The sequence below is a fragment of the Tachyglossus aculeatus genome, chromosome 3 (assembly GCF_015852505.1).
Source record: "Tachyglossus aculeatus isolate mTacAcu1 chromosome 3, mTacAcu1.pri, whole genome shotgun sequence".
Lineage (NCBI taxonomy): Eukaryota > Metazoa > Chordata > Mammalia > Monotremata > Tachyglossidae > Tachyglossus > Tachyglossus aculeatus.
In genome coordinates, this window is record NC_052068.1 from 1,636,314 (window position 1) to 1,650,643 (window position 14,330).

Consider the following 14,330-nt stretch of genomic DNA (forward strand, 5'->3'; position numbering starts at 1 on the left):
TTTGCACATAGTAAGTGCTTAATAAATGCCATTATGATTATTATTATTATTATTGGCAGAGCCGGGATTTGAACCCATGACCTCTGACTCCAAAGCCCGGGCTCTTTCCACTGAGCCACGCTGCTTCTCTGCAGCATGGAAGTAGGAAGTAGGAAGGAGAGCAGAAGCGGTGTGGCTCAGTGGGAAGAGCCCGGGCTTTGGAGTCAGAGGTCATGGGTTCGTATCCCAGCTCCGCCACATGTCTGCTGTGTGACCTTGGGCAAGTCACTTCACTTCTCTGAGCCTCAGTGACCTCATCTGTCAAATGGGGATGAAGACTGTGAGCCCCACGTGGGACAACCTGATCACCTTGTATCCCCCCAGCGCTTAGAACAGTGCTTTGCACAGAGTAAGTGCTCAATAAATACAATTGAATGAATGAGAGCAGGTATTTAATCCCCATTTGACAGGTGAGGAAGCCGAGGCCTGAAGATGTGAAGTGATTCACCCACGACTGAACAGCAGACAAGTGTCAGAGGCAGGATTAGAACTCAGTTCCCCTGACTCCTAGGCCTGATAATAATAATAATGATGATGGCATTTATTAAGCGCTTACTAGACCAAGTTGCTTACAGAGCACTTCTGTATCTACTTTCCACATCCCGTCACTCAAACACTAATATATTCCATTTTTCTCCTTAATCCTATGGGTTATTTATTTAACGCCTGTCTCCCCAGCTAGGAATTGTGTCCATTAACTCTACTGTCCTCTCCCAACTGCTCAGTACAGTGCTCTGCAGTAATAATAATAATAATAATAATAATAATAATAATAATGGTATTTGTTAAGGGCTTGCTTCCTCTCCCAACTGCTCAGTACAATGCTCTGCAGTAATAATAATAATAATAATAATAATAATAATAATGAGGTATTTGTTAAGCACTTAGTACAGTGCTCTGCACACAGTAAGCGCTCAATAAATACGATTGATGATGATGCTACGTGCCAGGCCCTGTCCTAAACGCTGGGGTAGATACAAGGTGAACACGTCATCCCACGGGGGGCTCACAGTCTTCATCCCCATTTTACAGATGAGGTAACCGAGGCCCAGAGAAGTGAAGTGGCTTGCCCAATGTCACACAGTTGACAATTGGCGGAGCTGGGATTTGAACCCACGACCCCTGACGCCCAATTTGAACCCATGACCTCTGACTCCCAAGTCTGGGCCCTTTAGAGAAGCAGCGTGGCTCAGTGGAACGAGCCCGGGCTTTGGAGTCCGAGGTCATGGGTTCGAATCCCGGCTCTGCCAACTGTCAGCTGTGTGACTTTGGGCAAGTCACTTCTCTGGGCCTCAGTTCCCTCGTCTGTAAAATGGGGATGAAGACTGTGAGCCCCCCGTGGGACAACCTGATCACCTTGTAACCCCCCCAGCGCTTAGAACAGTGCTTTGCACATAGTAAGCGCTCAATAAATGCTATTATTATTATTATTATTATTATTATTATTTCCACTGAGCCACGCTGCCTTGAGGGTCGGGATCACGTCTACTAACTAATTTACTCTCCCAAGCGCTCAGTACGGTGCTCAGTAGCTCAAGAAATATAATGGGTGGATTGAGACAGTGCTCACTGCCTTCTGATAATTTGATTGTTTGAGACGTTTTAATGACTCTCTGGCAATGGTCAATGTGAAGTCGTGTTGGTTGCCCATCTCCCCCAGGCCCTCATCTCATCATCGATCGTATATATTGAGCGCTTACTATGTGCAGAGCACTGTACTAGGCGCTTGGGAAGTACAAATTGGCAACATACAGAGACAGTCCCTACCCAACAGTGGGCTCACAGTCAGTCATTCAATCGTATTTATTGAGCGCTTACTGTGTGCAGAGCACTGTATTAAGCGCTTGGGAAGTACATATGTCTACCATATTGCTCAGCAACAGTGCTCAGCATGGACACCTGTTCACGTGTTTTGTTTTGTTGTCTGTCTCCCCCTTCTAGACTGTGAGCCCGTTGTTGGGTAGGGACCGTCTCTAGATGTTCCCAACTCGTACTTCCCAAGCGCTTAGTACAGTGCTCTGCACACAGTAAGTGCTCAGTAAATACAATTGATTGATTCTAGACTGTGAGCCCGTTGTTGGGTAGGGACCGTCTCTAGATGTTCCCAACTCGTACTTCCCAAGCGCTTAGTACAGTGCTCTGCACACAGTAAGTGCTCAGTAAATACAATTGATTGATTCTAGACTGTGAGCTCGTTGTTGGGTAGGGACCGTCTCTATATGTTCCCAACTCGTACTTCCCAAGCGCTTAGTACAGTGCTCTGCACACAGTAAGTGCTCAGTAAATACAATTGATTGATTCTAGACTGTGAGCCCGTTGTTGGGTAGGGACCGTCTCTAGATGTTGCCAACTCATACTTCCCAAGCGCTTAGTACAGTGCTCTGCACACAGTAAGCGCTCAATAAATATGATTGAATGAATGAATGAGTAGGAACTCAGCAGCAGGGCTCGACACAGAATAGATCAATCCATCAATTGTATTTATTGAGCGCTTACTGTGTGCAGAGCACTGTACTAAGCGCTTGGGAAGTCCAAGTTGGCAACATATAGAGCCAGTTCTTACCCAACAGTGGGCTCACAGTCTAAAAGATGATCAGCAACAGAGCCTAGAGCAGAGTACGTAGCAATAATAACAATAATATTGGTATTTGTTAAGCGCTTACTATGTGCCAAGCACTGTCCTAAGCGCTGGGGTGGATACAACGTAATTGGGTTGTCCCACGTGGGGCACACAGACTTAATCCCCATTTTACAGATGAGGTAACTGAGGCACAGAGAAATTAAGTGACTTGCCCAAAGTCACACAGCTGACAGGTGGCGGAGCCGGGATTAGAACCCATGACCTCGGACTCCCAAGCCCGGGTTCTTTCCACTAAGCTACGCTTAGTGAGGGATAGCTGTTCAGCAAAGTGCCCAGCATGGAATAGGCGCTCAGCAGCAGTGCTTGGCACAGAGTTGGTGCTCAGCAATGGTCCTTGGCACAGAGTAGATGCTCAGCAACAGTGCTCAGAGCAAAGCAGGTGCTCAGCAGCAGTGCTTGGCACAGAGTAGGTGCTCAGCAACCGTGCTTGGCAGAGTGTAGGAACTCAGCAACAGTGCTCAGTGCAAAGGAGGCACTCAGCAACAGGGCTTGGCACAGAGTAGATGCTCAGCAACAGTGCTCAGAGCAAAGCAGGTGCTCAGCAGCAGTGCTTGGCACAGAGTAGGTGCTCAGCAACAGTGTTTGGCACAGAGTAGGTGTTCAGCAACCATGCTTGGCACAGAATAGGAACTCAGCAACAGTGCTCAGTGCAAAGAAGACACTCAGCAACTGTGCTTGGCACAGAGTAGATGCTCAGCAACAGTGCTCAGAGCAAAGCAGGTGCTCAGCAGCAGTGCTTGGCACAGACTAGGTGTTCAGCAACCGTGCTTGGCAGAGAGTAGGAACTCAGCAACAGTGCTCAGTGCAAAGAAGACACTCAGCAACAGGGCTTGGCACAGAGTAGATGCTCAGCAACAGTGCTCAGAGCAAAGCAGGTGCTCAGCAGCAGTGCTTGGCACAGAGTAGGTGCTCAGCAGCAGTGCTTGGCACAGACTAGGTGTTCAGCAACCGTGCTTGGCATAGAGTAGGAACTCAGCAACAGTGCTCAGTGCAAAGTAGACACTCAGCAACAGGGCTTGGCACAGAGTAGATGCTCAGCAACAGTGCTCAGAGCAAAGCAGGTGCTCAGCAGCAGTGCTTGGCACAGAGTAGGTGCTCAGCAGCAGTGCTTGGCACAGAGTAGGTGCTCAGCAGCAGTGCTTGGCACAGAGTAGGTGCTCAGCAGCAGTGCTCAGTGCAAAGGAGACACTCAGCAACAGGGCTTGGCACAGAGTAGATGCTCAGCAACAGTGCTCAGAGCAAAGCAGGTGCTCAGCAGCAGTGCTTGGCACAGGGTAGGTGCTCAGCAACAGTGCTTGGCAAAGAGTAGGTGCTCAGCAACCATGTTCGGCACAGAGTAGGAACTCAGCATCAGTGCTCAGTGCAAAGGAGGCACTCAGCAACAGGGCTTGGCACAGAGTAGATGCTCAGCAACAGTGCTCAGAGCAAAGCAGGTGCTCAGCAGCAGTGGTTGGCACAGAGTAGGTGCTCAGCAACAGTGCTTGGCACAGAATAGGTGCTCAGCAGCAGTGCTTGGCACAGAGTAGGTGTTCAGCAACAGTGCTCAGTGCAAAGAAGGCACTCAGCAACAGTGCTTGGCACAGAGTAGATGCTCAGCAACAGTGCTCAGAGCAAAGCAGGTGCTCAGCAGCAGTGCTTGGCACAGAGTAGGTGCTCAGCAGCAGTGCTTGGCACAGAGTAGGAACTCAGCAACAGTGCTCAGTGCAAAGAAGACACTCAGCAGCAGGGCTTGGCACAGAGTAGATACTCAGCAACAGTGCTCAGAGCAAAGCAGGTGCTCAGCAGCAGTGCTTGGCACAGAGTAGGTGCTCAGCAGCAGTGCTTGGCACAGAGTAGGTGCTCAGCAACTGTGTTTGGCAGAGAGTAGGAACTCAGCAACAGTGCTCATTACAAAGAAGACACTCAGCAACAGGGCTTGGCACAGAGTAGATGCTCAGCAACAGTGCTCAGAGCAAAGCAGGTGCTCAGCAGCAGTGCTTGGCACAGAGTAGGTGCTCAGCAGCAGTGCTTGGCATAGAGTAGGTGCTTAGCAACAGTGCTTGGCACAGAGTAGGAACTCAGCAACAGTGCTCAGTGCAAAGAAGACACTCAGCAACAGGGCTTGGCACAGAGTAGATGCTCAGCAACAGTGCTCAGAGCAAAGCAGGTGCTCAGCAGCAGTGCTTGGCACAGAATAGGTGCTCAGCAGCAGTGCTTGGCACAGAGTAGGTGCTCAGCAACAGTGCTCAGTGCAAAGAAGGCACTCAGCAACAGTGCTTGGCACAGAGTAGATGCTCAGCAACAGTGCTCAGAGCAAAGCAGGTGCTCAGCAGCAGTGCTTGGCACAGAGTAGGTGCTCAGCAACCGTGCTTGGCACAGAGTAGGTGTTGAGCAACAGTGCTTGGCACAGAGTAGGTGTTCAGCAACAGTGCTCGGTGCAAAGAAGGCACTCAGCAACAGTGCTTGGCACAGAGTAGATGCCCAGCAACAGTGCTCAGAGCAAAGCAGGTGCTCAGCAGCAGTGCTTGGCACAGAGTAGGTGCACAGCAGCAGCGCTTGGCACAGAGTAGTTGTTCAGCAACCGTACTTGGCAGAGAGTAGGAACTCAGCAACAGTGCTCAGTGCAAAGAAGACACTCAGCAAAAGGGCTTGGCACAGAGTAGATGCTCAGCAACAGTGCTCAGAGCAAAGCAGGTGCTCAGCAGCAGTGCTTGGCACAGAGTAGGTGCTCAGCAGCAGTGCTTGGCACAGAGTAGGTGCTCAGCAGCAGTGCTCGGCACAGAGTAGGTGTTCAGCAACCGTGCTTGGCAGAGAGTAGGAACTCAGCAACAGTGCTCAGTGCAAAGAAGACACTCAGCAACTGTGCTTGGCACAGAGTAGTTGCTCAGCAACAGTGCTCAGAGCAAAGCAGGTGCTCAGCAGCAGTGCTTGGCACAGAGTAGGTGCTCAGCAACCATGCTTGGCACAGAGTAGGAACTCAGCAACAGTGCTCAGTGAAAAGGAGACACAGCAACAGGGCTTGGCACAGAGTAGGTGTTCAGCAACTGTGCTTGGCACAGAGTAGATGCTCAGCAACAGTGCTCAGAGCAAAGCAGGTGCTCAGCCAATGGTTGGCATAGAATAGGCGCTCAACAACAGAGAAGCAGCATGGCTCAGTGGAAAGAGCCCGAGCTTTGGAGACAGAGGTCATGGGTTCAAATCCTTGTCCTGCCACTTGTCAGCTGTGTGACTCTGGGCCAGTCACTTCACTTCTCTGGGCCTCAGTGACCTCATCTGTAAAGCAAGTCACTTCACTTCTCTGGGCCTCAGTAACCTCATCCGTAAAATGGGGACCACGTGATCCCCTTGTAAACTCCCCAGCACTTAGAACAGCGCTTTGCGCGAGCCTCAGTTCCCTCATCTGTAAAATGGGGATTAAGGCTGTGTGCCCCACGTGGGACAACTTGATCACCCTGTGTTCCCTCCCCCCCAGCGCTTAGAACAGTGCTCTGCACATAGTAAGCGCTTAACAAATGCCATCATCATTATTATTATTATTATTATTATTATTATTAACAACAGTGCTCAGTGCAAAGTAGATGCTCAGCAGCAGTGCTTGGCACAGAGTAGGCGCTCAGCAACAGTGCTCAATATGAAATAGGTGCTCGGCACAAAGTAAGTAGGCGCTCAGCTACGGCGCACAATGCGTTGTTGGGTAGGGACCGTCTGTATATGTTGCCAACTTGTACTTCCCAAGTGCTTAGTACAGTGCTCTGCACACAGTAAGCGCTTAATAAATACGATTGAATGAATGAATAAATGAATGAATGAATGAATGCAGAACAGGCAATCAACAATGAATAATAATCCCAGGTCTCGGAGACCAAGGAACCACTGGCCTCCTTCTCATAATAATAATAATAATAATAATAATAATAATAATAACAATAATAATATAAACAGTGCTTTGCACATAGTAAATGCTCAATAAATGCCATTATTATTATTATTATTATTATGAATAATAATAATAATAATAGTATTTGTTAAGCACGTACTATGTGCCAAGCACTGTTCTAAGCACTGGGATAAATACAAGGCCAGCAGTTTGTCCCATTTGGGGCTCACAGTCTTAATCCTCATTTTAGAGTTGAGGTAACTGAGGCACGGAGAATTTAAGTAACATATTTATTCTAGTTATTTTATTTTGTAAATATGTTCTGTTTTGTTTGTCTGTCTCCCCCTTCTAGACTGTGAGCCCGCTGTTGGGTAGGGACCGTCTCTACGTGTTGCCGACTTGGACTTCCCAAGCGCTTAGTACAGTGCTCTGCACACAGGAAGCGCTCAATGAATACGATTGAATGAATGAATGAATGAATGTACACATATTTAAAATGTATAGGTTATTTATAATAATAATGATAATAATGGCATTTATTAAGCACTGTTCTAAATGCTGGGGAAGTTACAAGGTGATCAGGTTGTCCCCCATTCATTCCATCATATTTATTGAGTGCTCTCCTCTATTAATAATAATGGTATTATTTTTTAATGGCATTTATTAAGCTCTTACTATGTGCAAAGCACTGTTCTAAGCTTTGGAGAGGTTACAAGGCATCATGAGCCCACTCTTCTAGACTGTGAGCCCACTGTTGGGTAGGGACCGTTTCTGTATGTTGCCAACTTGGACTTCCCAAGCGCTTAGTCCAGTGCTCTGCACACAGTAAATAAATACGATTTATTTATTTATTTATTTATTGCGCTCAATAAATACGATTGATTGATTGATTGCACAAGAAGCAGCGTGGCTCAGTGGAAAGAGCACGGGCTTTGGAGCCAGAGGTCATGGGTTCGAATCCTGGCTCCGCCACATGTCTGCTGTGTGACCTGGGGCAAGTCACTTAACTTCTCTGAGCCTCAGTGACCTCCTCTGTAAAACGGGGATTAAGACTGTGAGCCCCACGTGGGACAACTTGATCACCTTGTATCCCCCCCAGCGCTTAGAACAGTGCTTTGCACATAGTAAGCGCTTAACAAATGCCATTATTATTATTATTATTATTATTATTATTACGGTACTAAGCGCTTGGGAAGTACAAGTCGGCAACATATAGAGACGGTCCCTACCCAACAGCGGGCTCTCCGTCTAGAAGATGAGGGAACTGAGGCCCAGAGAAGTGAGGTCCCACAGCTGACAATCAATCAATCAATCGTATTTATTGAGCGCTTACTGTGTGCAGAGCACTGTACTAAGCGCTTGGGATGTCCAAGTTGGCAACACATAGAGACAGTCCCTACCCAACAGCGGGCTCACCGTCTAGAAGATGAGGGAACTGAGGCCCAGAGAAGTGAGGTCCCACAGCTGACAATCAATCAATCAATCAATCAATCAATCATATTTATTGAGCACTTACTGTGTGCAGAGCACTGTACTAAGCACTTGGGAAGTCCAAGTTGGCAACACATAGGGACAGTCCCTACCCAACAGCGGGCTCACCGTCTAGAAGACGAGGGAACTGAGGCCCAGAGAAGTGAGGTCCCACAGCTGACAATCAATCAATCAATCAATCAATCGTATTTATTGAGCGCTTACTGTGTGCAGAGCACTATACTAAGCGCTTGGGAAGTCCACGTTGGCAACACACAGGGACGGTCCCTACCCAACAGTGGGCTCACTGGGCTAGACGGGGGAGACAGAGAAGAAAACCAGACGTGTTAACAAAATAAAATAAATAGAGCTGACAGGCGGCGGAGCCGGGATTAGAACCCACGACCTCGGACTCCCAAAGCCCGGGCTCTTTCCACTGAGCCACGCTGCCCTTCCTACCCTCCTCGCAGGTGCCGGGAAGAGCTGCAGAGGGTCCGGCCTGGCCAGGCCGTGGCCGCAGGCCCCCGGCCGGCTGCCCAGTCGGGCCATGGGCGTGATCTTGTGTCCGCTCCCGCCCCGGCCCAGGGGTTCGAAGACGAAGCTTTTATTTCCGTGTTGAATAAATCCCCTGTTGGAAAAGGAAGGGGAGAAGCTGTTATTTTAGCTCTGCCCCCTTTATTTGCCCCCCCTCACCCCATAATGATGGCGTTTGTGAAGCGCTTACTATGTGCAAAGCACTGTTCTAAGCGCTGGGGGGGATGCAAGGTGATCAAGTCGTCCCACGTGGGGCTCTCGGTCTTCATCCCCATTTTTACGGATGAGGTAACTGAGGCTCAGAGAAGTTAAGTGACTGTGAGCCCGCCATTGGGTAGGGACCGTCTCTATAAGTTGCCAACTTGTACTTCCCAAGCGCTTAGTCCAGTGCTCTGCACGCAGTAAGCGCTCAATAAATACGATTGATCGATTGATGGATCGCCCAAGGTCACACAGCAGATGCGTGGTGGAGTCGGGATTAGAACCCATGACGTCTGACTCCAAAGCCCGGCCTCTTGCCACTGAAACACGCTGCTTCTCTAGCCACGCACCGCACTTATATATGGGTTCAAATCCCGGCTCCACCAGTTGTCAGCTGTGTGACTTTGGGCAAGTTGCTTCACTTCTCTGGGCCCCAGTTCGTTCATTCATTCATTCAGTCGTATCTATTAATAGTAATGATGGCATTTGTTAAGCGCTTACTATGTGCAAAGCACTGTTCTGAGCACTGGGGGATACAAGATGATCAGGTTGTCCCACGGGGGGCTCACAGTCTTAATCCTCATTTTACAGATGAGGGAACTGAGGCCCAGAGAATGATGATGATGATGATGATGGCGTTTATTAAGCACTTACTATGTGCAAAGCACTGTTCTAAGCGCTGGCTCCCTCTCCATCCCCCACATCTTACCTCCTTCCCTTCCCCACAGCACCTGTATATATGTATATATGTTTGTACATATTTATTACTCCATTTATTTATTTATTTATTTATTTTACTTGTACATATCTATTCATCATCATCAATCGTATTTATTGAGCGCTTACTGTGTGCAGAGCACTGTACTAAGCACTTGGGAAGTACAAGTTGTATTCTATTTATTTTATTTTGTTAATATGTTTGGTTTTGTTGTCTGTGTCCCCCTTCTAGACTGTGAGCCCGCTGTTGGGTAGGGACCGTCTCTATATGTTGCCAACTTGTACTTCCCAAGTGCTTAGTACAGTGTTCTGCACACAGTAAACGCTCAATAAATACGATTGATTGATTGATTGATTGGGGGAGGTTACAAGGTGATCAGGGTCCCACGGGGGGCTCACTGTCTTAATTCCCATTTTGCAGATGAGGTAACTGAGGCACAGTTAGCCCAAGTGACTAGCCCAAGATCACACAGCAGACATGTGGTGGGGCCGGGATTCGAACCCATGACCTCTGACTCCAAAGCCTGTGCTCTTCCCACTGTGCCACGCATTTATTGAGCGCTTACTGTTGCAGAGCACTGTACTAAGCGCTTGGGAAGTCCAAGTTGGCAACATCTAGAGACGGTCCCTACCCAACAGTGGGCTCACAGTCTAAAAGGGGGAGACAGAGAACAAAACCAAACGCACTAACAAAATAAAATAAATAGAATAGATATGTACAAGTAAAATAGATAAATAGAGTAATAAAACTGTACAAACATATGTACAGGTGCTGTGGGGAGGGGAAGGAGGTAAGGCGGGGTGGATGGGGAGGGGGAGAGGAAGGAGAGGGCTCAGTGTGGGAAGGCCTCCTGGAGGAGGTGAGCTCTCAGTAGGGCCTTGAAGGGAGGAAGAGAGCGAGCTTGGCAGATGGGCGGAGGGAGGGCATTCCGGGCCAGGGGGAGGACGTGGGCCGGGGGTCGACGGCGGGACGGGCGAGAACGAGGTACGGGGAGGAGATGAGCAGCGGCAGAGGAGCGGAGGGTGCGGGCTGGGCTGGAGAAGGACAGAAGGGAGGTGAGGTAGGAGGGGGCGAGGGGATGGACAGCCTGGAAGCCCAGGGTGAGGAGTTTCTGCCTGATGCATAGTTTGATTGGTAGCCACTGGGGAATTTTGAGGAGGGGACTAACATGATTTAGTAACAAAATCCATTTACTGGAGGAGAGGTGAACGGGTCTCAACTCTGCAGTCCTGCAGAAACTATTCGAGGAACAGCACTGCAGCTTAATGGGTGGAGCCCAGGCCTAGGCGTCAGAGGGACTTGCATTCTTATCCCAGCTCTGCCACTTGCCAGCTGTGTCACTTTGGACAAGTCACTTCACTTCTCTGGGCCTCAGTTACCTCATCTGTATAGTGGGGATTAAGACTATGAGCCCCACGTGGGACATGGATGGTGTCCAACCTGACTGTCTTGTACTATACTGAACATCTGGGACATCTTACCTCCTTCCCTTCCCCATAGCACCTGTATATATGTATATATGTTTGTACATATTTATTACTCTATTTATTTATTTATTTTACTTGTACATATCTATTCTATTTATTTTATTTTGTAGGTATGTTTGGTTTTGTTCTCTGTCTCCCCCTTTTAGACTGTGAGCCCACTGTTGGGTAGGGACTGTCTCTATATGTTGCCAACTTGTACTTCCCAAGCGCTTAGTACAGTGCCCTGCACACAGTAAGCGCTCAGTAAATACGATGGATTGGTTGATTGATTGAGTACACTACAGTTTTAATAGTCACAATCCCTAGACTGTGAGCCCCATGCGGAACAGGGACTGTGTCCAACCTGATTGCCAAGGATCTACCCCAGGGCTTAGATCAGCGCTTGACACATTCATTCATTCCCCCTTCTCCCCCTCTCCATCCCCCCCGCCTTACCATCTTCCCTTCCCCACAGCACCTATATAGATGTATAGATGTTTGTACAGATTTATTACTCTATTTATTTATTTTACTTGTGCATATCTATTCTATTTATTTTATTTTGTTAATATGTTTTGTTTTGTTCTCTGTCTCCCCCTTCTAGACTGTGAGCCCACTGTTGGGTAGGGACCGTCTCTATATGTTGCCAACTTGTACTTCCCAAGCGCTTAGTACAGTGCTCTGCACACAGTAAGCGCTCAATAAATACGATTGATGATGATGATGATGAGCTCTATGCGGAACAGGGACTGTGTCCAATCTGATTGCCAAGGATCTACCCCAGGGCTTAGATCAGCGCTTGACACATTCATTCATTCATTCATTCCCCCTCCTTCCCCTCTCCATCCCCCCGCCTTACCTCCTTCCCTTCCCCACAGCACCTGTATATATGTATATATGTTTGTACGTATTTCTCTATTTATTTATTTATTTTACTTGTACATATCTATTCTATTTATTTTATTTTGTTAATATGTTTTGTTCTCTGTCTCCCCCTTCTAGACTGTGAGCCCGCTGTTGGATAGGGACCGTCTCTATATGTTGCCAACTTGTACTTCCCAAGCGCTTAGTACAGTGCTCTGCACACAGTAAGCGCTCAATAAATATGATTGATTGATTCAATCGTATTTATTGAGTGCATACTGTGTGCAGAGCAAATAAATATGATTGATTGATTCAATCATATTTATTGAGTGCTTACTGTGTGCAGAGCACTGTACTAAGTGCTTGGGAAGTATGTTGGCAACATATAGAGGCGCTTCACTATGCGCTTGGGAGAGTACAATATAACAGAGTTGGTAGACATATTTCCTGCCCAAATTGAGGTTATGATCTAGAGACGGACACAGATATTAATGTAAATAAATAAATTACGGTTTTGGACTAAAGCACTGTGGGGCTGGGAGGGGGAAGAATAAAGGGAGCAAGTCGGGGTGACACAGAAGGGATTGGGAGAAGAGGAAAGGAGGGCTTAGTCAGGGAAGACTTCTTGGAGAGACGGCGAGAGAGAAAGAGAGAGAGAGAGAGGAGGGAGTGTGTGCATCTGCGTGCGTATTTGCAGGTGGGAGGAGGGAGGATTTTCCCAAGGGTCCTGGGAGAGCATGGCATCTTCTAGACTGTGAGCCCACTGTTGGGTAGGGACCGTCTCTATATGTTGCCAACTTGGACTTCCCAAGCGCTTAGTCCAGTGCTCTGCACACAGTAAGCGCTCAATAAATACGATTGAATGAATGAATCTTTCTCCCCCAATCTGGCCCACTTTGTGGTACAGGGTGGGCAGGAAGGAAAGCAGGGAGGGAGGGAGGGTCTCACCCTCTCCCGAGGGTGGAGAGGCCGGGAGACCTGTGGGCCCCACTCACCTGAGTCCGGAGCAGGCGGCCAGGCTGACGCTGGAGCCGGGGGAGCCTCGCACGCTTCCGTGATAGTAGCAGCGGCCCTGGAGACAAACCAGAAATCAGCGTTAGCTCCTTCCCACCCCTCCCACCACCTCCAATCCTACGGGATCCCACCACCCTGCTCCTCCCCGGGTGTCCCGAGTCCCCTCGGGCCCGGGCTTCCCGCCTCTACCTCTCCCAAGGAAGCATCACCGCTGCTTAGGCCGAGCCGGGGAACCCGAGTCAGGGAGGTCCAACCCAGGAGGCCAAACTTGGAAGATTGATTCCCGGAAATCCCAGCACCTCAGAGACAATTCCCTGGAGTTCCCCACTCTGCACCGATCTCCAAGTTGGGCCTCTTGAACTCCCCAACCCCAGCCCTGCCCCAGTAGCTTCTGTGAATTTATTTTATTTTGTTAGTATGTTTGGTTTTGTTCTCTGTCTCCCCCTTTTAGACTGTGAGCCCACTGTTGGGTAGGGACTGTCTCTATATGTTGCCAATTTGTACTTCCCAAGCGCTTAGTACAGTGCTCTGCACATAGTAAGCGCTCAATAAATACGATTGATGATGATGATGATGATGTGAAAACCAAACGGGCAGCCAACGAGCGCTGAAACAAGTTTAATTTCCCACTGGAAATAATGGAAAGCGCATTAATCAACAAATAAGTTTGTCTCAATCAATCAGTCAATCAATCAATCGTATTTATCAAGCTCTTACTGTGTGCAGAGCGCTTGGGAAGTTGGCAACATATAGAGACGGTCCCTACCCAACAGTGGGCTCACAGTCTAGAAGACTCGAGTCTTCTCGAGTGCCTACTATGAGCAGAATATTAATGATGGCATTTATCAAGCGCTTACTATGTGCAAAGCACTGTTCTAAGCGCTGGGGAGATAACGAGGTGATCAGGTTGTCCCACTGGGGGCTCACAGTCCTAATCCCCATTCTACAGATGAGGCAACTGAGGCCCAGAGAATACTGGACTAAGTGCTTGGGAGAATACAGTAGAATGGTGGGACAATCCCTGCCCTCAATGAGTACGATTGAATGAATGAATGAATGAATGTACACACATTTAAAATGTACAGGTTATTTATAATAATAATGATAATAATGGCATTTATTAAGCGCTTACTATGTGCAAAGCACTGTTCTAAATGCTGGGGAGGTTGCAAAGTGATCAGGTTGTCCCCCATTCATTCCTGACAATCCCTGCCCTCAAGGAACTTCCAATGTACTGGATGCCGAACTCTGTACTGAGCTCCTGGGAAGAGTCCAATAGCATTAATAGGCACAGTCCCTGCTCTCAAGAATTTTACTGTCTAGCAGGTAAGACAGTCAATAAAATAAATCGGAGATAGTGGAAGTAGCTGAGTGTAAAGATACAGACTTAAGGGCTGAAGCTGTAGGGGGAAAGGTGGAGGATGCACCTGAGCACTTAGGGATTGTATCTAATAATAATAATGGCATTTATTAAGCGCTTACTATGTGCAAAGCACTGTTCTAAGCGCTGGGGAGGTTACAAGGAGA

General features: G+C 48.2%; 1 protein-coding gene across 1 annotated transcript in view; it reads right to left on the minus strand.

Annotated features, from left to right (window-relative positions):
- The window catches only part of ADAM12 (ADAM metallopeptidase domain 12), a 227,376-nt gene that overhangs the window by 113,414 nt on the left and 99,632 nt on the right, over positions 1-14,330 (minus strand). Inside the window, exons 4-5 of the mRNA XM_038743975.1 lie at positions 12,785-12,861; positions 8,466-8,634 (exon numbers count right to left, since the gene is read on the minus strand). Of these exons, the coding sequence (XP_038599903.1) occupies positions 8,466-8,634; positions 12,785-12,861 (246 nt within the window). The remainder of the gene's footprint in view (positions 1-8,465; positions 8,635-12,784; positions 12,862-14,330) is intronic.